The 26720-nt window shown below is 38.0% G+C and overlaps 1 protein-coding gene across 2 annotated transcripts in view; it reads left to right on the top strand.

Moving 5' to 3' along the window:
- igsf21a (immunoglobin superfamily, member 21a) overlaps positions 1 to 26720 on the top strand; it is a 157898-nt gene that overhangs the window by 95291 nt on the left and 35887 nt on the right. For both annotated transcript variants that reach the window (XM_069711315.1, XM_069711316.1), the window contains exon 4: positions 2991 to 3109. In XM_069711315.1, the coding sequence (XP_069567416.1) occupies positions 2991 to 3109 (119 nt within the window). The remainder of the gene's footprint in view (positions 1 to 2990; positions 3110 to 26720) is intronic.

Raw genomic sequence — 26720 nt, forward strand, 5'->3', positions numbered from 1 at the left:
TACGACACCGGAAGCCAGAGGTCTTATGGAAAAACTTTACTTCATGTGCCAGAAGCATACTAAACAGACAAACAAAAACACAGAGCCTGCAGGGTGTTCAGTCCAAAAAGCAAAGTCCCAAAACACAGATGACAACAGGCATGGAGTAAACATGAGGATCCAAAAACATGGAAACTGAAAAGACAAAGTGACTCTAAGAGAGGATAACACTGATAAACCAGGGAGAGGAGGACAACAAGGACAAATTAAACTAATCGGGGCAGTTGGACAATCACACACAGTGGAAAACACACAGGAAGGAAGTGAAGTAAACCAACACACAAAGGGTGAGTGACTACAGACTAAAACAGGAAATAAAACCAAAAGGCAGAACCATTGCAGAATTTGAAACACTCATAACTGTTTGTTTCAGCGCTCTTAAAACTATTTACTAATGCCTGTAACTGTGTTAGTTGATGCTACTTCTGCTTTACTGGAGCAATCACAGCAATAATAAGGAGGAAGAAATCTGTAATGTGTCCTATGTTATGATTTTAATTTTTTTCCCATTTGAATAGTGATTCCAGTCCAATACAGATGTGAAACATTAACTGATCCATTAATAGCGAATATAAGACGGCAGTAAAACAGTTTGTGCACTTTTAAGAGTCACGTGTTCAATTTATGCGAACAGATTCTCAGTGGATCAGCACCTCTGAAATGTATGACATCAAAGATTAGAGGGGGTGCTAAAAAATTTATTCCACCATTCTTAATATTTAACGGAAGTCTCAATGTTAGGAGTACAACTTTTGCTCTCTTCCTACTCGGAGTTCTGACGGACGTGTCTCGCTATCAAACTGGAATAGACTTCAGAAGCCGACAGTCACTCAGAAATGCTGTGGTTTTTTCTTTGTGGCCTCCTCACCCTTCATCCGGCAATATTTCCACAGCTTGAATTATCTTATCTCCGGGTTCCTTTCTTTGCGCCTGGTGTGTTCTTTTCTCCGTCTCGGGTATGAATTTATGAATGCAGCAGCCAGGCTCGGATAACAGAACTACTGCTTTGTTTGTACATACAAAGCAATGGGCTACATCAGCATTTACCAAGACAAAGCCAATTACCCCCCCTCCACCGCCACCACAGAGAGAGATTCACTGTGCTATTCTCATCATTTTTACTGTGCAATAAAAAAAAAGACTTGCTTGTTTTGTACTTATCCCTCAAGGAATGAAGTGCTAGTGGAGAAAAAAAAATACGTTATGTGTGGAGGTGCTCACTCTTTTTTTTTTTTTCTACATATATATTCTTAGCTATTTCAAATATTTGTTTGTGATTGGTACATTCAGTAAAACCTGACTCTCTTGTGTCTGGTTCAGTGCATGAATTTTACTCTCTGGCTTCAAGTTAATGCACTGATGGCTAGGTCAGAGCTGATCATTTTTATTGATATTCCAACCTGCCCTAGTTATTCTGGGCAGAAGGGGGCAGACGATGTTGAAACTCCTAGCTACATCTGATAAGATTTTACTGAGATTTTAAAATACTGCTTCGAACAATGAAAACACAGAACACGTGTAGATATTCAGTCAAAGAAAAGCTTTTACATGCATTTCCGTGGTTAACATAAGTCCAAGAACTCCTTGACTATTCGATGTTCAATTGTGAAAAATGCAGCAAACCAAACAACAGCACATTAGACAAGACAGGATACGTGTGGATTTCGACTTTGCATGGACAGCACTATCAATATGAAAAAAGCCTAATCGGTATCATCCTTTTCAGTTGAGGTGAAAGTGCCTTGCTCAAGGGTGGATCAAAGATAGTTGTTGAGCGAGGGGAAAATATAAATATACATAAAATATAAATATATATATATATATATATATGGTTGGCAAACAGCTGACTGTATCCAAAAGAGTGAGCTCCTCTCCTACAGACACACGCACATACACACACACACACACACACACACACACACACACACACACACACACAGCTGAACTCATTAAAGCCCGGCTGCTATGAGCACCCTACCGCTGTTCCAACAGAGGTCCCCCGTCTGAAACACCCGGGCGGCAAGGACAATTGTTCCTGTTCTGTGGGAATAAATCACAGGAGCTAAATGTGACTTGCGGTGTCTCACTTTGATTATCACTGGTGACATATTAGTCGAGTACTGAATACAGATTGTGCTCTCTATGTTTCACGGAAATGGTCTTCTGTTATCACCGACTGAGAAATTGTTGGCAGTTTTTCTGCAGAATTGTGAGAGAAAAACATTTAAGTGATGGGAATAAAAGTATACATAAATTAAAAAAAATAATTGTCGTAGTCCTGTTAAAAGAGTTAGATGTACCTAAATCAATCTGTAGACATTTAAAATAAAAAAAAAAAAAAAATCGCTGAAAGTAGCTCATCCTTTTGGCATGGTGATTAGTAAAAAAAAAAAAACAAAAAAATACCCCACCTATACATTTTTCTATTGAACTATGGCAAAAGACTTTCAGTTAAGTTTTTCTATAAACCCTAAAATTAATGAAATATTGAAGAATTAAATTATGCTTTGTTTTAATGAGTTTCAATTTAAGCATGCAAACTAATGTATAGTGAAGTGTTACTGTAGACTTTCTATTTATTTTCTCTGTCACAGAGTGTATATTGCGTAATGTATCTAGAATTGTGTAATATAGACATTTTTAGTGCTTCTTTAGTTCCTTTAGAATAGACCTATCTGTCTGTCTGTCTGTCTGTCTAAACAAGAATAAGACACATCCTTGACCAATGTCATGTCAGGAAAACTGAGCATTAGGATGACTGATTGACCTGATTTGATCTTCTGTTCACAACACTGTGTTGTCGTAACGCATTCAGTTTCAACTCCATGAACATAAAAAATTATCGTCTCAACTATGATTGTTTTAGTCTAATCTTTTTTTATTTTTTTCACTGAAAATGCATGAATCTGAAGATCAGCCTCAACTCACTGTGTAACTCTTGTACTTTACAGGCTCCCGGAGGTACGGATCTCAGACAACGGGCCTTATGAATGCCACGTCGGCATCTACGACCGGGCAACGAGAGAGAAGGTTGTCCTGGCTTCAGGGAATGTTTTTCTTACCGTTATGTGTGAGTACCATCACGACACTTTATCTGTCTTAAAGCCAAGGAATCGTCTTTTTAGTGGCATCTTGCTTATAGCCGTCAATGTTTGGGATGAGAAATTAAGGTGCATGGAGAGGTTCAAAGTGTTCAAAGTCGGCCGGTCGGACAGTGTGACAAAAATGGAAAAGTTGGATGCGGTGCAGGCCTGCAGGCAGGAGAGACTCCTCTGGATCGCTCAAAAAAGAGGGAAGTTTGAAGTTTGGAAACTGACACTGTTGGTTTGATATGCTGTTTTGAGGGAATTGAAGAAATTTTGATGGAAAAAATTAAACAAGTTTGGAAACTAATGCAAATAGCTTTATTGTTTTGCAACTTTATTAAGCTGATACTCATATCTATAGAAAGCAGGTGTACTTTTACTGCCTTGCTTAAGAGATGAATCGTGGATTTTACAGGGTGATGCAGTATTTAGATATTTCAACATCACTATGGTGGCTACTTTTTCCTTTTGCTGTCATCACATCAAATAATAATGAACACATTCCCCTTAAAACAGGTAGTTGGGTAGATCCTTGGGCTATGAAACAATTGATCAGGATTTCTGTTGTAATCCCGATCTACAACGTCCGCCATTGGAAAGTTATTGCTTTCTTTGAACCTGAATGAAGTAGACTTAACTCCTCCATTTTTTTAAGATTGTGTTAGCAGGGGTCAAGGAATCAAGCCAACCAAAAGTTCAAGCTGTAGGAATGATGTCTTTATGCTGGAACAGCAAGTGTTAGGAAGTGTTAAGTGTCGGCGGACGTATGTGCTGTCTCAGCATATTTGTAGACAAAACACATACATTGTTCCTGTGTCTGTCTATTGATCTGTGAACAGTATATCTGTCTGTCTATTAGTCATGGTGATGCTGTTAAATCTTTGCTTGCCTCCTTACAGTTATTACATTTTGCCAAATTGCAATTATTTGAGCCAGCCGCAATGATTTTTCATAATCATTAGAATCATTTCCATTCATCTGTATGAAAAACTGCTGGCTGAAGCAAACACAGTATTTTTTTTCATTACAATTTCCACATCATTTTCCAACATGTTTGACTGTTATTCTTGAAATGATGTCATCTAATTGCTCCTCCTTCTTCTGCTGTGATCTTTTAATGGCACACGAAGGGAAAATTTGCGCCACAATCTGTTTTTCTCGAGCGACTGCACATCAATGAGCATTAACATCAGGAATTTAGTTTTAACACCGCAGCCAAGAAATAATTCTTCGACTGCACAAGTGTGTATTATTAAACTATGATTAGGCTTACACTATAATAGTGTCATACAATGAACAGAAAAAACAATTAAATTGACATTTAAAATTGTAATAATTTAATGACTATTAAATATCAACTAAAAATGTTCAACCGTGAAGGTCCTTACCCCTCCATTTTACTTCGTACCTAATTGTCTATGTTCCTAATGCTATTATTCAGTTATCACAATGTCTCATTTAATCCCAAGGAGGAGGTTTTTGCGCCTGTAGCTTGTTGCTCAGTCTGTGCTTTAATTATTGTATTTTAAGTCGTCCTAATGACAGCTGCCTCGCTCGCCTCTGATGTATCAACTCCAGCAGCAAAGACATGCTGTTCTCCATGTGGTCCTGTGGCTAATTAGCAATTGTAAAATGTGTGCAGTTTAATACTAGAGAGAGAGACCATGTGACAACATTAATCCATTATCACATTTCGTGCCCCTGAAAAGTGGCTCTGGTTTTCGTTTTTAAACTTGCATTCCCCCCTCCCCCCCCTCTAACTAAGCCATTAACCCATTGTTCAGTTGTTGTTTTTTTAATGATCAATCCCATGCCTTTGTTAAAGGCCCCCCCCCTCTCTCACACACACACACACACACACACACACACACACACACACACACACACACACACACACACACACACACACACACACACACACACACACACACACACACACACACACACACACACACACACACACACACACACCACACACACCCCACACTGAAGACAGCAAAGGATTTTATCAATGAGAGGGGATTTACTCAGTTAACCGTTTCCTGTTCCATTGCTGGGTGGGAAGAAGTGAATGATGCGGCCGTGGGATAGTTGGAACACCCTCACTCAGCTAGGTCTTAAATCACCACTCCACCAGAGAGGAAGAAGAATGGCCCCTGGCATTGTGGCTAATTGCTGTCTAAACTGAAACAGAATTATTCATAACCTATTAGTGTGTCAAGTTCAGTTGGAAGTAAAGAAAAAAAGTAGAGAAGAGAAAGAAAGAAAATGAGAGGAAAAAAAGTTAATTAATAGGAAGCAGTACATGGAGACTATTTTAATTTTTTTAAAGGGCTTCATAAATAAGAATTATCATTTTAATGAATCCCCTGCCAAGAAATTCAATCATCCAGTTTCAAAAGGCTAAACCATGAACTCTTGGTACCTCCGCTACTGTCCTTCACTCTCTGGAAACTTTGAAAAGGCTGCACTTTTTTTCTTGCACTGTATTAGCATATGTTGACACTGTTAAGCCTGAAGTCATGAAGAATCTCTCACCCAAATGACTGTTATAGTCATACTGGTGACCAGTTTGGCTCAAGCTTTTCTAAATTGTATAACAATAATCATTGTGAATCGTTGTTTTCTGGAGTTAGTCTGAAAATGAAATGTACTAATTTCGTATCATTTAAAAACAAACAATATATATATATATATATATATTAAAAAAAAATTAGTATTCTGTTTTGTTTGCTTATTTTTGTTTTTGCTAATGTACATTACAGTATATTACCCATTGTGCACCTAGAAGCATTTATTTTGGTAAGGAGGCACATTAATAAGATGCATTATTAAGATATATCCATATAGCTCAGTTTTATCCCTTTACCACCGCAATGAGCTCTTATGTTGGTCTGTGCCTGTAAATGTAATTATTGATGCAGTGCTGTATGATAATTTATGATATGGCTTCATGTTTTTTCAAACTTAAAAATGAAGATATGAAGTGAAAGGTTAGGGATTATAAATTCACTGTGGAAAAAAAAAATGCTCTAACACATTGATGGACATAATCCTTATGAGATTATTGACTTTACTGTCAAATTGTTGTCAGTGTCAGTCTGCAGGAGGATACATACAACAAGATGTCAACACTGGGGGGAGAGAAATTTCAATGTAATACAGTTTGGTCTTTTCACCTCCTTCTTCTCCACTATTGTTTCACTGAGAAGGGCAGTGGAATCACATCTGAAGACAAAACATATCATTATTTAGTGTTAAGACATTAAACTTTAATGCAACTATCGTGTTTCTAAAAGCCTTAAGGCGGTACTTTAAGAAAATGCTATAGCCATCATTAGCCACTGTCAGTAAAGTAGGACATACGGCCAGAACTTTTCACTTTGGTTCGAAGATACCGTGAGCTTCAACTGTAAAAAAAAAAGTTGCATGGAGTTCTTCAGTCAAACACACAGGAGCAAAGCACAATGTCATCTATTCAAAGGCTTTCTATGTATTCAGAAATGTTTCTGAAAAAGGAAAAAAAAATATTTGTAAAAAATTATAGTTTAATTACATCTGAATTGTTTAATCTATTGATAGTCCTTAAAATGTAAGTGGAATCTTAAAATAAATCAAAGCAATCTTAATTGAACTGTGCATTATTATGAAAAATATAAGTTCACTTCAAAAATTTGGAAAACAATGAAGGTTCAAATTTTGAATTGGCAATCAAAATTCGGGTCACTTTCTCATTATTATTTTTGCTATACCTTTTCCAAGTCAAGTTTTGTTGAGAAATGAATTTAAGGTTTTAAATGTGCATGAAGGACAAAAATACATTTAGCCAGAATTTGGACCACAAATGATGTGATATTATGACCCTATGATTGATTTCATATATTGGGATTTTAACACTTTAGGGATAATCTTTGGACCTTTCACTGGTTACAAAAGAAATTGATATTTCATTCTGCAAACAGTGACATATCCACCCTGTAAAGCTAAGGTCATAATTTCAGGCTTTGGTGGGGGGGGGGGGGGGGGGGAATCAATACCTCTTTCCCAATGGTAAAGATACAGTCATTATTTGTTATTACCCAAAGTGATTCCTACGCGACATTCAAAAGATTACGAGGAAAGGTTATTTGTCTCCTCCGAGCAGAGCCTGACCTTGGGAAGCCAGCTCCCGGTTGGTCCGTGCACACTGTCCGAGGCAAGTGCGCTGTTGTGTTGTTGTCTGTAACAGATGACCGTTGGGTTGTGACTTCATCTGCTGGAGGAAGAACATCTTAATAGCCCTGCATGTTTAACCATCATGTCACGTAATCTCAGAAATCCTTTCTTCTAACCTTTTGTTAAGCGTGAGGATGTAATTTAAAGGATACCCTTCATGAGGCGGCAGGGCTGGTATTTATAACCCCTTGAAACAGAGATGAGCATTAAGGTGTAGAGGGACTAATTACCTTCTCATCCCATATAACCGGGATTCGCTTCAATAATGAATGCCCAGCTTTAATTAAGCGCTGTGTATATTTAGGTGCTCGTTTATAAATGGGTGGGATTAATAGTGTACGAGCCAAGCTCTTAGACAGCGACGCCTGCAGACACAGCGGTCCAGTGTACTAGTAAGGCGAGTTTAGTGACTGTGTGCGATTGCATGCCTGCCATCATTGCGTGCTTGGCGAGGGTTGTTTGGGTAGTGGGGTTTGATGGATTGTTTGTGATTTTCCTGCTTGAGCTGGACTCGTTGGGGAAGTGAACAGAACAGAACATTTTGGCCAAAATCGACAGGCGGAGTGATTCAAACACAGCGACCTAATTATTCACTCTCACAAAAGGACGCCAATTTTGTCAGATTCATAACTTGTATTCTTAAGTGTTTGCTCTGTCATCTGTTAGCACGCCTCGGGTCACCATAGGGGACTGTTCAAGAGTCCTTGGTATAATTCTCTATTACGCTCTCATTTATCCTCTGTGTCACCTTCCCGCTCATCACACTTAATGTCCTACAGTGTGCCACCATCATCATAACATTTGATTTTGATTTTGTACAAAATAGTTACAGAAAAAAAAGACAAGACAATTTTATCCGTTTTGCTTTTAACGAGATGTGTAAATTTCTCTTTAAAGAAATTCTGTGACTCATTCCCACCATCACTATTCAGCTTTACTGACTAGGAGCAGCTTACAGCACCAATAAAATATGTTGGCTTGTAGCCCATTGAAGAAAAAAAAAAAGAATTAAATGAATTCAAAGAACAGATAAATTATTAAATGTCTGTCTTTGAGCTAAACCCTGGGGTGATAATTGAGGCAAAAATAAACAACCCATGGGCTTCCTCAAGGAGTCTTCTACCCAACATTTAACTGGTTGTCTATGCATCGCCTAGTCTATGCTAAAGAATTCCTGTCTGACTTTTTTGGCTTCCTTCCACGCTGTTAGAGTTTTGTCAGAAAAATGTCTGGTTCCCCTTTACTTGATGTTACTTTTTCCTTCAAAACCCACTGAAGCATTAGATCTATAATTAATATGGCAGCAGAATTGTAAACTTTAATCAGTAGAAGAAGTGTGGAATATATTGCTGCTAATTAGCTTCAACAAGGTTGTGGCATAAACTTGAAATAATTTTTGGGGATCATACTGTCTCTCACTTGAGGCTGCATTAATAACCAACCATGTTTTACCCCGTAGCTCATTTGGTGCCTCGTTCAGTTGACATTCACCAGGCAATCATCAGCAGGGCGGTCAGTGCTGTAGTCTCATGAGTAAGCCTGTTTTCATACCCAGAGATTCCACTGAGCAAACCAAAAAACAAGCATCAGATGGTTGCATCATAGCGTATGCTCATATTCTGTCCACTAAAAGACTCCAGGAGGCAAGATTTTTGGCCTGACAAATGTGTTTTTTTCTGCTAAGACCTGCATTCACTGTATGTGGGTTATTTCTGTACACCAATTCATTTGCATTTGTATGCATGGCGCCATCAAGCAGTGGCTGGGTATAAGTAGCCATCAAGAATCCCTTGAGATTGCTTAAAAACCCTCAGTTGGAGTCCACTGGGAAAGGAGTAGCCAAAAACTCTCACCATGGGCAGACAGTATCACGTTTAGTAAGCTCTGCCAAAGAGGGAGATGTATACATAGTAGTGGTATTATGAAAAAGGACAAAATGCATCACTACCTGCTGAGAAACCCTTTCCCTCTATCTTATAGACATGGACCAACTGAACATGGTGATGCTGAATTTAAGCTCTGAATCTCACCTCGTGGCTATATTTTATTTTTATTTTTTTTCCAAGTACAAAGTTATATGCTTGTATTGGAAAAACTTTTGCCAGTAAGGTTTTTATCTGTTATCCCAACAACACCATCATTTCTCTATATCACAACGTCCTTTGCTGAATTAGTGATTTTAAGAAGCGCTCCATTTTTAAGCTTTTGCTTTATTTCATCCATTATTAACGGCTTACCTTGGCAGGCTAACAAAGAACACTGCTGTTGTTTCACTTGTTTTTCTTTGGGCATTGTGTATCTACAAGTATTGATGCAGACGACAGGCAAAGTGGCAGAGAGCGATGGAGAGAAATTTAGTTACAATACACTGTTACATTTCCGACCCAAGCCAAGACTGAACCTAAGTCTAAAACTTTATGACTCCGACACACAACATGTTCCAGAACGCATCAGATAGGTTAACTGTAGTCTAACTGGGACAACGCCTAAAGCTAGCAGGACAGCTCAGTGTTCATTTCAGAGAATTCAAGTAAAATTTGCAATTTGTATGTGTTTGTTAACAATTCACTTCAAAATATAGTTTGACTAAATGAAGCCCAAAACACAAAGATATAGCATTACTATCAGCTTGATTTGTTGATGTTGAAATCTGTTGGCAGGTCGGGTACCAAATCATTTTACCAGTACAATATGAGGTTGCTGCAAATGTAATGTATTTTACCTATTAATCCTCAAGATGAAGATGGGTGAAAAAAAAAATCAACACTTTAGCACATGTGGGCTCACTGAAGTCTCGTGTTCCCAAAATGCAATGTGAAAAATATAGCATATCACTGTTTTCTCTCCTCTCCACAATCAATATTGTAGGGTACTGTTAGATTTTACCCAAAGTAATTTCCCCATCAAAATTAAGGGTAATGTACTGCATTTAAATATAACAGCATTACACTGTTGACATTTGGCCGTAAATCAACAGCAATTTCTAACAGTGTGTTAGAGAAGTTGATGACCTGATTTGGTGGGTGAGACCTGGTCTAAAGTTTTGGAGCAGTCCCTGAGAACGCTTGTTCTAGTAACCATCATAGACTGCAGGTCCTATTGAGCTGAGCAAGTGTCGTGGGGTACTTTATACTGAAGGGGTGCAACAGGTCAGACAGATGAACTGCGGCTGCTCCATTCAAGCACTCACAAACAGACAAAACATGTTTTTCAATTTAATCCCATGCTGGACATGCAGCCAATGTAAGGATGCAAGAATAGGTGCAATGTGCTCATATTATAGTGTTGATACAGTATAATGTCCTCCTTCGTCCAGATGTCCAGTCAGCATGCAGTACTACTTGTATTAGTAACAGCCAAGCACAACACTGTGTTAAGTTTAGTATCCATTTTCCTCTCCCCTGTAAGCCCACTTAATGGCATGACACCCTGAAGGCACATTAAAAGTTTTAAATGTATGAATGTCCTGAGTAGATTCTGCTGCTTCCACCACCATATGGCAGTATTGTTTTAGAGCACAAAGTAGGGCTGTGCTGACTATACTTGTCTGTTGCAATGAACAAATAACATTTTGCTCTGCGTGCCATCAAGGGATGTTTATTAAACCCCATAAGGCACTAGCGTTTTCTGCCTGTCATGCATTAATCATTTCTGAACGCCCCTCCCCCGATACATAATCCCAGTCATGGCAGAGCAGCAGTGGAGGACATCAGGCAAAGATCATTCCTGTGATGTGCAGTATTTTATTTGTATTTTCTTCATGCATACAGCTATGCCTGATGGAGAGTGAAATATCACTTGAAGTGACTAAGTTGCATCAAATAATGGTCAAGTCAAGGTTGTTATGTGCAAAAGCTCTTAGTTGTAGAGATGTCAGGTACACGGAGACTGCTTTTGACAAGAAGAAACTTTAAGCAAATCAGCATTATTTTTCAAAGCACCGCACTAAAACACAGAAGTCTCCACCTTCAAATGGTTCTGAGAGTCTTTAAACAATCACTTTAGAATAACCTTGTGATGTCTTTCATGATGCAGCCCTTTCTTGTTTTCTTGGGTAGCTTCCCTGCCTTCATCCTGAGACGTGCATGTCTGATACTAAACACAGTGCCTCCCCAATGTCTCCTTGTGGTTCTCTGCTTACTGTGAAGTGTAAGCTTCATTCCTAGTGGTGCCGTCTCCCTCATTCCCTTCACTCCCCCTCACTAAAGATGTCTTCATCACTTGCTGTGCTCTGCTCCCCACCAAGGTCCCTCCTTTTGAGCATGGATGACAGAGGAGGCGACAGAGGAGAAACAGCTTCACCTCCCCAGAGACAAGCTGCTGATTGTACCAAAGGATGAGAAAACGTCTTTGTCTCTCTACCTTTTACCTCAATATCACCTTGCTTGATAACTCTCCCTTCCTACGAAGTGATCCCACTAAAAATAGTTTCTGGCTTCACAAGGTTTTTTTGAACAAGTTTGACAAAACTTATCAGTGTTATCTTTTTGTCTGTTAGAGAATCAATTCATTCAGTTAAAAAGGTTATGTCTTGGATATTGAATTTAATTAATTTTTCAAGAGACTAGCCCAAGGGCATCTGTAAGTTGAAAAAGGTCAACTGAAAGGAGCCAGACAGGATGAAAAGAGCAAAAAATGGCTCCCTAGTCTATAAATCATTCCAACCCGCTGGAATAACTATATGATTTGATTTATTTTTTAGCTTGGCGCAATGTGATGTTTTTTTTTTATAACAACTGGGAACTACATAGATGTGAGATCACCTGTCTCTCATCCTATTTGCCCATAACATTAATTTTGTGATGAATGTCCATTAAGTATTTGTGCCAACGTGTCTATTCCCAGTGTCCATTGAAACTATTTCTGTACGCCGGCTCCCTTAAAACTGTTTTGATCCATAGCTCACCAGAAGGAATATCTTATAATACAAACGGCCCACATAAGACTGTTTTTCATTTCTTCTCGACTTTCACGGCAACATATTGACGAGACGAGATAATGTTGACACTTCCTGTTCAGACGGTGCATTTATGCTGTTTGGAGGATGAATTCAATACACACTGTGGTTGAAAAGCCTTCAGAGACAATATCTGTCTTGATAAGCGTTGTTGGACTGGGACTGTGTTTTCTGTAGTGTGACGTGTGCAGTCTGTTTGTTTAAAGTCTGCACATGTCCCTATTTCTTTGTAATCACGCTGCCTTTCAGTTTAAGTCTGACTTAAATGCCTTAATATACGTCTGTTTTCTGTTAGAAGAGACTTCATTATTTTAGTATTATCATATGAATCCTCTTGTGCTATTATGCAGATGGGTTTTTACATTTTTGTGCTAGGTATAAGCCACTCCGACACAACATTTTAAATGCCATTTAGTTGAGTTGATCTTTCCAGTTTCACACTCAGAATGGTGGAAAGTGGCAGATATTCCCCAAAATGACGCTGAGTTCCTTTCACTGTGGTCTTAGCTCTTTGAGATTTGACACTCATCATTGCTGCTACACAAAGGACTGTGAGACAGGCGATAAATTTATGGGGAAAGAAGAAATACAGGTTTAAGAGCCCCTGAAAGCAGCCTCTGGGCATGGATCGAATGGATTTGTTCTCTGCCTCCATTTTTCTAAACTTGAATAGGAATCAGAGCAGGGGAAGCTGTAGGGAAAACTGAAATGGGACACTCATAATATATTGGGACCTATATTATGTCCAGCAATCCATCAAATTAGGGGTAGGTAGGGTAGCCCGCATTAATTGTCTAAATGTCTGATCTGAAATACTCCCAGTGGGATTCAAAGCTTTATAATCACATTGTAGGAGGAGTAAGAGCAAATAGTGAATGTTTATCAGAAATCAGAACTGCTAATGATTGTTTTAGAAACTACAACCTTTTGTATATAATGAGTTAATATGCAAAAAAAAAAATCCTGTAAATACCAATTTTAATCATTTCTTACATGAACACTAAATCCTAAACTTGTGTCTCAAAAACACTGTTGCTCATTCGGAATGCATTGGAAGTTCACGTGTTCAAGCAGAGAAGGTTAAATGCCACTGCTATTCTTGAACACAACCTGATAAATTTGGTGAAGCAGCATGGCAGCAATCTCAGATGCGCTGTTTGAAAACAAAATGTTGTGTTATTTCAGGTTGAAGTCAAATTTAAAGATGGATAATTTAGACATAATTGTGGTGTTATCATTGTCCTGGGGTTAAAAAAATTAAAAAAAATAATAATGGAGGAAGTCTGAACGTTTTTCATGTAGTGTACCTTTTAATGCTTGTAAACACAATGTAGAGAGAGTTTATCAGTCGGTGGCATCTACAGAGGAACTGACCAAGATAAACTGAGCGCTGTATTCTTCACTCAAAGAATCATGAAATATTAAACAGACATTTTGAAGACTGTGAAAAACTGCATAATGTGAAATAACTGAATACTGTGTAACACTCAGCATGCAGCCTGGTATCACATCAAAGCTCGTAATACACCCCCAAGTCCACGAGTGGATGCCATGTCAGTGTCACACTTGTCCTTGCAGCGACGTGAAAAGTGCACGCATGTACCATCAAGGTCCAAGAAGGAGGTCATGTGACGGAGGTAATTGGGGTTGGTCAGATATGATGACTTAAGGATGTAGCTTACAGGGTTACACTGAGTAGTGCAGTTCTCAAAGAAGCTGAAAATAGTGGTCAATCTTGATGCCCAATACGACTCAGTTGAAGCTTTTTTTTTTTACATTTTTAATTCGGAAAAAAGAATACTTTTCAGTTGAATTGGTTGTTTGTTAACTGTATTTTACTTTATTAAAACACAACTTCTCTGGACTCAGCCATAAAAGAATAATAAAATGGAGACAAAGGTTTCTGCAAACAAACGACAAGTTTGTTCTAAATAGACCCTGATTAATATTTGTGGTGTTTTTGACTTAATTGCTAATTTACAAAAGCATTCTAAAATTAATTGAATTAAGGAACTTTCTTATCCAGGTATTCCAAATGGCAGAAAACAGCAGGTTTATAAATATAGAAATGACATCTTTAGAAGAACCAATTGCTTACTTGATTATTCAGTTTTATTTTAGGAATTAACCACTAATTAGCACACTCTAGTTAACTGAACTTCCTCTCTCTGTCTGTCTTCTTCCACTTCGTATTACTTTAGAGGCAGTAATTGTACCATTGGGAGCTGTTTCACAAACATTTGGCTTCTTGAGGTGCAAACTGTTCACTTGAGGATTTCCTATAAGGATAGATAACGTATTTTCATGTATTTGTAGGTCTATTGATTGAAATTCCGTGACCAAATCCCAAGATAGAATGAATAAAATATGTTCATACCATAGGGTTTTAGTATAATATTTTCACCTTGACACCAGAACTATAATACATCACACATCAGACTGTGTGGAAGTGAATCTGAGTTAGTTATACTGTACTGCACAAAGGCCATGCTATGAATATTTGATTTATCAATTGACTTCATATAAGTGCAGTGAACAGAAAAACCCTAGATCACCTTTATCTTAAAGACAGCAGCAACTCGATAGGGACGCGACACTTGCGGACACATTTTTCAAGGTACTTGGAACCTTTTTCTTTTCTGTGTATTTAAGTAGTCTCAGTTCCTTGTGTCTCTTAATCCCAGACTGACTTGATGACTTTGGGTTCAGGGCTCTGTGGCGGCCACGCCATCTGTTGCAGGACTCCTTGTCTTCTCTTCTTGTCGCTTAAGATAATTCCTTGTGACTGGCTGTAATGCTGCAGAATAAATTAGAGACTGCTCAAATGTCTTCTTGATGGTAAAGCATGAAGGAAAATAATTTTTTAAAAAAATGTCCATAGTGGAGTGTCGTAACACTAGCTTCAGATCAAGAGCAGCTTCCTTGTGGCTGATACAGTCATTGCAGCTTTTCTAGAACTGTTTATGTAAATTTAGTTACATAATACATCATCGTTTTTATCCAATATTTATTATGCTGCTGCAGCATGTGAGGCAACAAGAAAGCTGTTCTAATGCTCTGGGAAAACTGAACTTATTTGACTGTCTAAACCTCAAAAGACCTTACAGTCACTGTCACAACACATCATACAGGACCATTGTGGAGGCAAATCAATTCATTAGAAAATATAGATCTGTATACATGTATACACACCACACACACACACACACACACACACACACACACACACACACACACACACACACACACACACACACACACACACACACAAAAAACACACATGTACATGCAGAAAAGACAAAGCAGTCTACACCTACGTCCTGATGAAGTTTTGTTTTCGTAAAGAACTAAGATCACAAAAGCTCACGTGCCAAAGCTGCCGGTGAAACTGACACAGCACCTGCCAGGTTTTGGCCCATATTTGCCAGGTTGGCAAATCTTAATTTCGAGTCCTGGTGGCACAACATTTGGCACTGGCACGAGCTGTAGTGGGCAGGTGTTGCCTGGAAGGGAACATGAAGATATAAAGCCTTGTTCCAAAAAATATATCTGGCCAGTTGAAAGAGTAATAACAGAAATAAGTGGAGATGAATGACGGTATAGAAGAAAGTACTACGCTTAAGGAAAAACGAGATGGAAATCGTTTGTAGGGATCTTCTATTCTTCAGAACAAAAGAGGTCTAATCAACCAGATACAGACACTAAATATTGCAAAGGAATTATGAGCTTGGTTTGTGGCTAGCACAGCCCCACTATGTCATCAAGGTAAACACATTTTTCTTGCTGTGCGGTGCAGTTTTAAAACACACCTTACCAGCACAGCTCAACTACTCAGAGCCGTTCATAGCATGGCTCGGTGCAACTCAAACGTCCCCCTCCTCATCTAAGTCAACATTACAACAATGAATATGACCTCAGTGGCTATCCTTCTTTTTAATAAAAATGAAAAAATCTTTACTAAATTGTTACCATGTAAGTGGATACTGACACTTGATGCTGATCCTAATTAACTGCACTCGGCCAGATCATGAACTTACAGCCCCATCATAGTTCATATCTTGCCTTTCATTTAACTTCCCTTGATGGTGTCAGACTTTTTGACTAAATTATGCATTTTGTAAATTTGTAGGGATCCAGAGAGCTTGTTTGCTTGCATTAATGTGTTAATAAACAGGTTCTGTATTATTTTAAGAGGAATGTCCTGGGTATTCTGAATGTGTGGCCATGGGCCAAAAGCTAATTTGCATTAGGAATTGATATTAAATCTTGATATGAGCTGGTAGATGGTGTTAAACCAAACAGAGAAACCAGGCAACAAATATATATATCTGTGCTTTAGCTGATTTTCAGCTCAACTGATTTTTTTGATTCAATTTCTTGAATAATGCATGCTGGAGAATAATGCACTTTCTCATAATCTCTTTATGTGAGCAGTGCTGGAATACTAATACATACAAAAATGTAATGCCTTTCACACTTTCAGAAGATTGGTGATTTACATTGCATTGTATTGACAGTCTTTTTTTTTTTTCAAATGTAGCAAATATCTTCTTCAAATACACAGTATTCAACATCTTACAAGCTGCTTCAACAAAAGCTTACTACAAAACTGAGGCTTCAAATCAAATTATGAATTATGCCATAATGTAAAGTCGGTGCGGAGATATCTGCAACCTCATGTGTGCCAAAGTCAATATGTTTGTCAGATTGCCCCTGAACAGAGTAACAGTGCTCCATAAATGATTCCTTGTTCCATATAATGAAGACTCTTTCAGCTGGCTGTTTCTGCTGGCTGTGACTTTGCCCGAGAGCATATTCTCACTTGTTCCATCCTATTGTGACGGAATGGCTGTGGGATAGAAACAGGCTCACAACCTGACTCACAATTATAGCTTGGCTATTTCTGACAGGACACGGGAGGTTGTGTCTGTGTTTCTGCTCTGCTGATATGAAAACAAACACAGACATGGTTTTTTTTTCCCTTGGTTAAAATCATGTTTTTTTTCCTTTTAAAATGATTACGTTGGGGTCGGTAAAGAAATATATTTTTATTTCTCCTATTTAAGAGTATGCTTCACTTCTACTAGGCTCACTGAGGGTTATTGATACCACTTTTACTTGTGGCTTAAAAGTCTCCATAGCTGCTACGAATAGGCAATGTTATGATGACCTAAACGTCAAATATCCCCTCTGACTTTGAAAATAAACACCCAAGAAATCAGTACCCTTTATTGATGGAGTGAAGAGGAAGTGCACTAAGTGAAACATGAGGCCAAGCTAGACATGTATTTCAAAGTTGTATTTGTCAGCAAAATACAACTTCAGACTTCTGTCATACACCTTCGTCACTCGGTTGAAAGGCAATCATAATGGATTCCCTGAGTATTCCAGAAACACTGTGAGATGTGATTTTACCTCAAAATGTATGACTATCACAAAATGGCAAACCAACTTTCTCACCGAAATGCACCAGGCCATTTGCATTTAGTTTCTCGACAGCCTTCAAAAGTCTGCAGGAAGTGTGTTCCTGACTTGTTTCTTAATGTCTTGTGAAACTGAACATAGCTTTTAAATTTTAACAGTCATTTCTGGCTTTTTCTGGTTGTTGTTTCTTTCCATTTTTACACAGTCAACAGTCAATGCTAGGCTACTTTGTTTTTTTCAGATAATTGGTGAATAATGCCAAACTTGCTGGATATCTGTATGCATTTTGATGAGTTCTAGGAAAGGCCTGCTGTCACTGACTGCTTTGTGACCACAAGTGAGTCATGCTTTATTATTTGAACCCATGCAAAGCAGTGCTGCAGCAGTTTCCTGCCCTATTTAATTCACTCTTTAATTCCTCATTTTCATGTTTACACTAAGAACCACAGGATCACTGTCATCTTTTTGACGACTAATTATACAATACATTAAGTCTTTTGAGAGCCATACTATTAAGGCATGGATTACAGCTGTACATGTGACCTCAGTGTGATAATACAGTAAACCATAAGGAAATCAAAGCCTTCACAGCACGAAGCTCAAACCATTTCAGGCTGAGGTTTGTTCTTGGAGTAAACGATCCCTGAATCCTCTTTTGACTCCACTGTGTTTTACATAGAGGTCTCTGTCAATGCCATATTAGAGAACGATTGTGAAATGCATACTCGTAGTATGCAATGGAAACACCTCTGGCAGTGGTCATTTTTCAGTATCTTACCATTGTAAATGAACTCACAACTCCAGTTTTAGTCGTCACCACAGCAGACTATTGTTATAAAGGAGAGCTATACTTTAGATGCTTCTGCATCGGCTTTGTGGTTCACTGATTTATTTTGTGCCTCCCCAGCACTGGATTGAATTGCAAAGAAATCATTTAAATATTAACAAAACACTAAATTTTCTACTGACACAGACATTGTAGAAGTGAGTGGTTTGCATGTCCATTTTTTGTGAAGAATATTGTGAATTGAGTTTTCCCAGTGAGATACAGCGCCGGTCATAGTACAGAACGCCTTTTTTTGTGTGTGCTATAATTAGCACGTCATTGCTGACTCAGTGTGGTTTGAACGAAAATCCCCACAATCCCCCAGATGACCAGGAATCTGAGCATTTACTTATTCCAACCATTTGTGTTTTTTACATGTAAAATAGCTCATTTAAAAATCCCAGTTTCAAATATGGATTATTTTGTGGAGTAAATTAAAAAAGTAGTTCTCACAAAGTTTAAACTTTTTTTTAAGTCTTAGTTTATTTTAGAACTTTTACTGAAATTATTTTGTCATTGCTCAAAACTGAAACTATAAGAAAATGCTAAATTAATTAGAATTACAAATGTAAATGTGTTATAATGACAATAAGACTGTTCTTTATTTTTCAATGTAATCTACAGCTCATTGGACTAGATGTGGGACACTTTTATATGCAAATAGAGTTGTGATGAAAATGGTGGCTCTTTTATCTCTTCCTCACATGGTCATGCCAGTAAATTTTGTCACTTATGTTTGACTCAATCTGATGTGAATTGGAGAGATCTACATAAACATCATGCTCCATTAATTATTTGTATGTACAAAAAAAAGATAATTAAAAGTAGGCTTTTATGAGAAGGAGGTGTTATTATTTGCTTTATTATACTAAAATCCTACGTTGCCAGCTTGACAGCCCCTGATTACATCACTGAATTATTTACATTATCTGGTTTTTTTTTTTCCAGAGGTATGTTTGATAAAACACAAATTAAGTTGAGAGATTGTCTAAGCAAAATTACAATTCAGGATAAGGAAGGACAAATTCTTTATTTTGAATATACAAACTGCATTTTTGAAAAACTTTTTTGAGAGACTGAGTCTAAAATATATCAATGATGACAATCCTCACAACCTATAAGACACCGTTTTACACCATAAATATTTGGGACAGGTTCAAAATCGGAAATGTGAGTCAAAAATCCATTTGGTCATTGAATGGTTGGATTATTTTGATAAGAACCACAAGTTTTGGAGCTCACGCCCTGCTCAGACTGGTTCTGCCTGCTGACCCATGGTGTATTGGATTGACATTTTGTGATATAGGAGTATGAGCGCACAAGCAGAAATCTGTTATCTACCAAGGGAGTGTCTTCTTTTTTTTTTTTTTTCCCTGGCTAAAAATGAAGTAAAAAATCTTACCTTAGTTGGAACATGCACACATCCTATATATGGTAATGTTTTTTATTGGTATCTGTCCAAACAACTTCAGGAGCACATTTCCACATTTTCTTAAGATTTTGAGCCGGAAAATGTGATAGACTATACAAACGTAGTGACAGCCAAGCATACATATTTACACACACCACACACTTGCATGCACACGTGCACAGGAAAGGCACTCACACACTCAAATACAAACACTTGTACAGACCAAACTCCAGGCTGAAGCAGAGCAATTTCCAGGGTGAATCAGAGCAATCTGGTCATCCTAATTATGGCATTCTGTATGGGAAACTGGTGAGGTACTCGAGGAAAACTGTAATCAAGACCTCAGGCAGCGGGTGCTGTGATGAAGTGGCTCTCTACATGTGCAGTTAATATAAAGGCGTGAAATTGCAAATTCATGACCCTTGAATGCAGTGTGCACCAGCTATGAGGTCAGTCCTGCTCTTTTTCTGTCCCCGTGAATCCCTCATACTGGAAGGTACACTGAAGAAGTCTTGGCCCGCATGGGAGTATTAGGATCTGCATCATTATACAAAGAAATCTGAAGCGACAGGTGTAGTACAGATTGGCACAATTGCTTAACCTGCCTTTAACAAGGGCCGCAATACATAAATGAAATAGCAGACCATGACATTTTTGTCCATCCTATTTTTGACCTCATTACTTTGGTTTTACTGCAAAGTGTATGGGTGGATGGAATATTACATAGAATTGTACTATTATAATAGATAGATAAGGCAGGCACAAAACAGGGCATACATTGACTTTTAAACGGTCTTGTATTTCGTCATCGTCACTTCTCAGCCTGATCTTTCAGTTCCAGTCAATTCAAAAACTGTTGTCACTCTTGGAATGCCAATTAAATTTCAAACTAGTTTAGCAATTAGAGGCATCCTTGAAACAAAACAACCATGTCTTGAAACAAAAGCTTCAGATTTAATTGAGAATGTTTGCGGCAATCTGCTGAGTGTGAAACAGCTCAAGTAGAAAATGGAATTTTCAGCTGAAGTTATGTGACTGAAATAGCTGCCATGGGATGTTATGACAAATTCACTGAACTGCCATGTTCAAAGATTCAATTGTCAGAATAGAAATATGAGAAGTAAAGGTTAGGAATTCACCAGTATAGTAAAATGTGCCAAAAGATATGTATGACGTACATATCCAGGACAGGCTATTGGAATAGCCCTTTCAGAAGCTCTTCAGTGCATTAAATTCATGATTAAGAAGTTGAAAATGGAGTTTCTTTTCTACGTATAGAGGGAGGCCAGGATTACCAGGATGTTCGTCATCATTTTCTAGTTTGAAAAGAGCTGCTTCACCATCAGAGTTCAATTTATTTTGAAAATGAAAGCTGTTCCCTGCTCCTACATAAATCAAATATTTTCTACAGCCAAAATCAGAACTAGCGCATTCATGAATATTTAGAAATTGGAGATGTAATATGTCACCATGAAGTAATCAAATGTCATTTCGATGCTAATGGCGGATTTGCATTTGTATCACGTAAAAAAGTGACGAGGTCTTATTAGGTGTATAATTTATTCATTCAGTCATCAATTTATTCATCCTAATCATCCTAATCTAACCTTTTCTTAAGTATCAGGTCATTTTAAAAATGACTATTTTTGTATATATACATATACATATATATATATATATATATATATATATACACAAAAATAGTCTTTTTTTTAGTCAAGCTACTTAAGAAAAGTATATATATATATATATATATAGAGAGAGAGAGAGAGAGAGAGAGAGAGAGAGAGAGAGAGAGAGAGAGAGAGAGAGATTTCAACTGAATTTAAACCACTAATGCAAAGTGCATATTCATATCTAGAACTGTTTTAAAAAAAAATCTCTTTCATCAAACCTTTCCATAATACATTGTAAACAGGATGTATTTATCTTGAGCTTCTGATTGGAATCATTGCAGTGCATTATGTAATTGCCTCCGAAGCAGACAAACAAACAAAAAGATAAGATAAACAAAATAGTTGTATGACAAGACAAAGCAGAGGAAAGAGCTTGGATCAACAGGCATGGCTTAGTCCTTTGAGAAATTAAATCAACTTTGGTTTGTGGATTTTATCTTTTCATGAGGAGGAGTGTGAATTTCACTCATGGTATTTGTTGCGCCCGGTAAATATTGATAGATGCACAACAGTAATGAGGCTGAGAAAGTACAGGTGCACCAGGTACAGGCTCAGACTATGCCTCTTTCAATGGACATAATAGAATTCAACAACAGGGCGGGGTCTCTATCCTTCCCATTTATTTCCATCTGTGATCTTAAAACCATAAATTCACAACAGTTTAGACTTATTAAAATAACAATATGCTTGGCAACGTTTTATAGACCTGTTTATCTGACATTGTAAGACACTGACACTTATTTCCAATTATTTATAACAATTGAAACCCAAGAAAATGTCATTCCTTCACTTCTTCATAAAATGAAATAGTCACAACTAAGTAAGGAACAACTAAAAAACATCCTGGCATTTTATTCACTGAGAATTTAACACTCAAAAACTCAGTTAATCTGCATCATCGCCTCTGTAGGTGTGTTTGATCTGACGGTGGACCGCTAACAGGAGCAAACAACTTCTCTTAACATTTTCATTTGAATATTGTTCCATCTTTAGTGGTGCACAAAGTGAGCGCCAAATTCGCACCAGTGAAAAGAGCAAAGATAAAACAGCACAGACTGAAATCTCAATTTGTTTCAATAGAAAATGGTGTTTGTGTCATGTTGGAGTCCATCACTCATCGCAGGATAAATAAGGCAGCTAAATGAGAAAAGACACTTTTGGGTGGAGGTCTCCAACCTTTCTTCCTCTGAGAGCTACTTTGACCAAATGAAAGTGTGAGAGCTGCTCATAATTACTAACATTTATTGACATAGCTGAACTCCACCAAACCAGCTGACTAAGCTTTGTTTATGTGAAAAATAACAAACTGATACTTAACACACTTCGTATCTTAACAGCTTTTTCAACAGCGTGTGCATGATTTTTCGGTATGCTTTTGATTTGAAAGTGACCGAAACGAGCTTCATAGCTCTGGTCCAGCAAAAAATATGGTATTTATGTTATTCAGCTAATTAATGAGAACCCGTTTCTTTCCAGCTCAGTGTGAGAGTCTTTACTGCGTTTTGTAGACATTGACAGTTGTGCAAGTTTCTGTCCTCTGATCTCTGTGTTTTATGAAGGGCGGAGCTCAACCCTGCGGTTCCCCCCACCGTTACACTGACACGGTGCAGAGCAGACACTGGTGAAGGAGAGCGAGGGGAGATTGTCCACTTGTTGATCGAGCGCATTGATAGCATTGTTCTCTCGAACAGGTTAAAAGATAAATACATTTAAAAATGCTGAAATAGATTGCCAAATACACTTGGGTACCTCAATATATCCGAGCAGCCCGCCCAAGTGAGTCTATCTTTGGGAAATACTACTCCTTCAGCGAGATACTCAGAAACAGGTAACGAGCTACTAGTAGCTCACGGGCGGCCGGTTTGAGACCCCTTCTTTAGGGTCTTTAATACTTAAATTATTAGCCTTTACGATGTAAATCTGGTATTTACAATATTTTGTAATTAATAAATATATGTATAATCTATATATTTTATGGGGGGGGGAGCATGGACACAATCCCCAAACTCTGCAGTTGTAAAGCAATGTCTGATTTTAATCAATCATAATTCTTCTATTTGGCTGTAGTTTCATAGCCTGGTGTTGCAGGACCAAATTCACTGTGTGAACATCTGGGTCTGGTTTACACCCCATAGGGATCATTTACAGTTGTTACATCCTACTGAGCGTAGGCCTCTGGTTAATTTTGAAACTTTTGGGGCACTTTTAACCACTCGGTATGTGCCGAGACTCACTGATGGCTCCGCCCTTTTAGCATGGCTGAGCAAACGACAACGCAAAGAGGGATTCCAGACTATAATCATAGTGAAGAAAACTAAAGCTGTCAGAAAAAGTATGGCAGAGCCCGGCTAGTAGTTTGAAGATCAATAATCAACAAACAATGCTTGCCACGACAGAAAACAACATATAGACTATTTAAATTTCAACTTTGCAAACCATTTTCTTTTCAGTGTAAAACAGTAGAGCAATATTACATGGTTGTTATGGCTTTTATTAAAGCTCTTAGCTGTCACAGGACTGCTCAAGTACTTAGTACAAGATTATGTTCTATAGTATGTCCTTGATTTAGCATGTATGTATTACCATTGTGCAAAAAAAAAGCCCGCCTACATTAAGAGCTGCACACTTAAATGAACATTGTTCAAACATGCCAACAGCTATATGTTCCCCATTCTTTTCATAGTGGATTATTTGTCACAAAGAACCCATCAGTCAAATGCAACACAAGGGACATTATTCACACTTGATGAACCATTTTATCCCTCTGATGTGTGAAGTTAGGCACTTCAAACATCTTCTGCCTGTGTCCCTAAGGAATGAACTGACACTATGGAGAACACACTGCACTTGGCTACTTTGCATTCCTTTCTTTCCCCACAATCTTTTTCTAAAGAGGGGCTTACTGTTAACCAATTACTGACATTTAGATGAAGCTGTCTATAGTTGTGGTCAGCACAGAATATGGTGAATAGAATACATACTGTAAGAGGGCAGAGCAAGGCATTCAGAATTTTAAATGCATTATTTATTATAACCATAGACTATATATCAAAGTAGCTTCCGGGTCTAACAAATGAAGCCGATGCAGAAGTGCCTTAAGCTGCGATACCACCGAGTGCCATTAGAGGTCGGCTCCAAAACGCTTCCGGCTCCATAGACTCCCATTCAACTGCTCTCATAAAATTCTATGTCAATAAAATTTCTCCATTGGTTATTTTGGTTTTGCTAGCGAAAGTCACTTCTTAATAGTTTTCTGGCGGTCCATCAACAAAATAATTCTGTCATTAATAAATTGAAAGTGAAGCTGTGTTTTTTTGGGGGGGGTGTCTGTTTGATTGACAGGCCTGTGGTGCAGTCAGGTTACGGCTATTGGTGGGTGGGACATAGTATCATCGGGTTACCAATCAGATCGAGCCAGATACCCGCTCGCTCCCCCACAGCTCGCCCAAATATGGTCGGCCAAATTCCAAACTCGAGGCTTCATAACGGCCGTTTATATACCAATGGGTGACGTCACTGCTGGTTGGCGCAAACAATGATCTTCTGTTAACCCTAACCAAGTCGTTTTTGTACCTGAACCTTACCCAACTGCTGCCATGTCACATTTACCCCAAACCACGATCTTGTCCTCCACCTATAACCATGTGGTTTTTAGTGACTAAACATAAGGCACCTTCCTTTGCATCTTGTTTAGAGGACTGACAGGTGTATTACGCACTTTGGCATGATATCGGGTTTGTATGGTTTACTTAAAGGATCCAAATAATTTCTCTGCAGTTTCTCATGTAAAAACAACCAAACGTCTCACATCACCTTAACTGAGCAAATGACTTGGTCACATGGACACAAGGAGAGTTTTACCATGAACACCATCCTTTTACGCTTTAAATAAAATCTCTTTACTGTGATATAGTGCTGAAGTACATTTCGAGCTCTATTTTAAAAATGTTTGTATAAGCCTTTTTTCGTACATACATATAATCAAGGAAGGTTCATTGTCTCAAAGATGTGCTTATGTGCATGCATACACAAAGCTGTGCGGCCTGCCACCAAGTGTCAGCTGAGGGAAGAGCTCTTGAGAGGGCTTGACAAATCGTAAATGGCTGCATTTATAAAGCGCTTTTATCCACAGTGACTTACAATTTGCCACTCACCCATTCACACGCATAACCCTCCCCATGATGGCACTTAAAAATGTTGTATGTACATCTCAAATTGACCATAACATTTAGGTTTACCTTGAATAAACACCGCTTCTCTTCTCTCTCTCTCTCAAGACCTAAGTAAACACATAGGAAGCGTTTTGTGTAAAAACACTGAAAACTCACGTGAACTTCCAGCGACTGCTTGTCTACTTTCACATGCTCGGTTTGTAAAAGGCAACAGACAGATCAATGTTTCACCTGCCATTCAAACCCGAAATGAATAATTGAGGCTGCCCACTGGTTTTTTTACACTTAAAATTTTCTGTTTAGAGAGTCACTGTGAAGTCTTCTCACAAGTTTAAAAATGGATGGATTTTGAATGAACTTAGAGGTCTGAATAATGTTTAAAGACTGCATTTTCTATTAGGTAAAATGGTGAAAAGTTACCTTGAATAATAATAATAATAATAATAATAATAATAATAATAAGCTTGACACAATGACCATTTTCCAAAAATGTTAGGACAACTGGCTTCGTTTCAGTAAAATGCATCGACAACTCGGTAATTACACAAATTATTGGCACTGTGATCAGGACGTTTATGTTAGTGTGATTATCCTGCTGTAATGAGTCGGGTGAGCTCAATGGGCCTTGAAGAAGAGGTTGCATTGTACTGTTATACTGTTTGTTTCTGTTTTTTAAACAACCTCAATAGAAGGAACAATTATTGCTTTTGTGTTTTGTGCCAGATTAATTTTAGGAGGTCATTGAATAACAAAATGATCCCAAAATGACTATTTTACTTCTTTTTTTTTTTTATAAAGGCTTAGCAATATTACAATCTTTAAAAAATAATTTGATCCTATCTAATAATTGTGAAAAACTAACAGCTTTCTCCTCAAAACAATTGTTTTAATCCAGTGTCCAGAAAAGGTTTAAC

Source organism: Brachyistius frenatus, unplaced genomic scaffold (assembly GCF_029030835.1).
Source record: "Brachyistius frenatus isolate BFR_SWC_R1_liver_20210118 unplaced genomic scaffold, ASM2903083v1 Contig_98, whole genome shotgun sequence".
Taxonomy (NCBI): domain Eukaryota; kingdom Metazoa; phylum Chordata; class Actinopteri; family Embiotocidae; genus Brachyistius; species Brachyistius frenatus.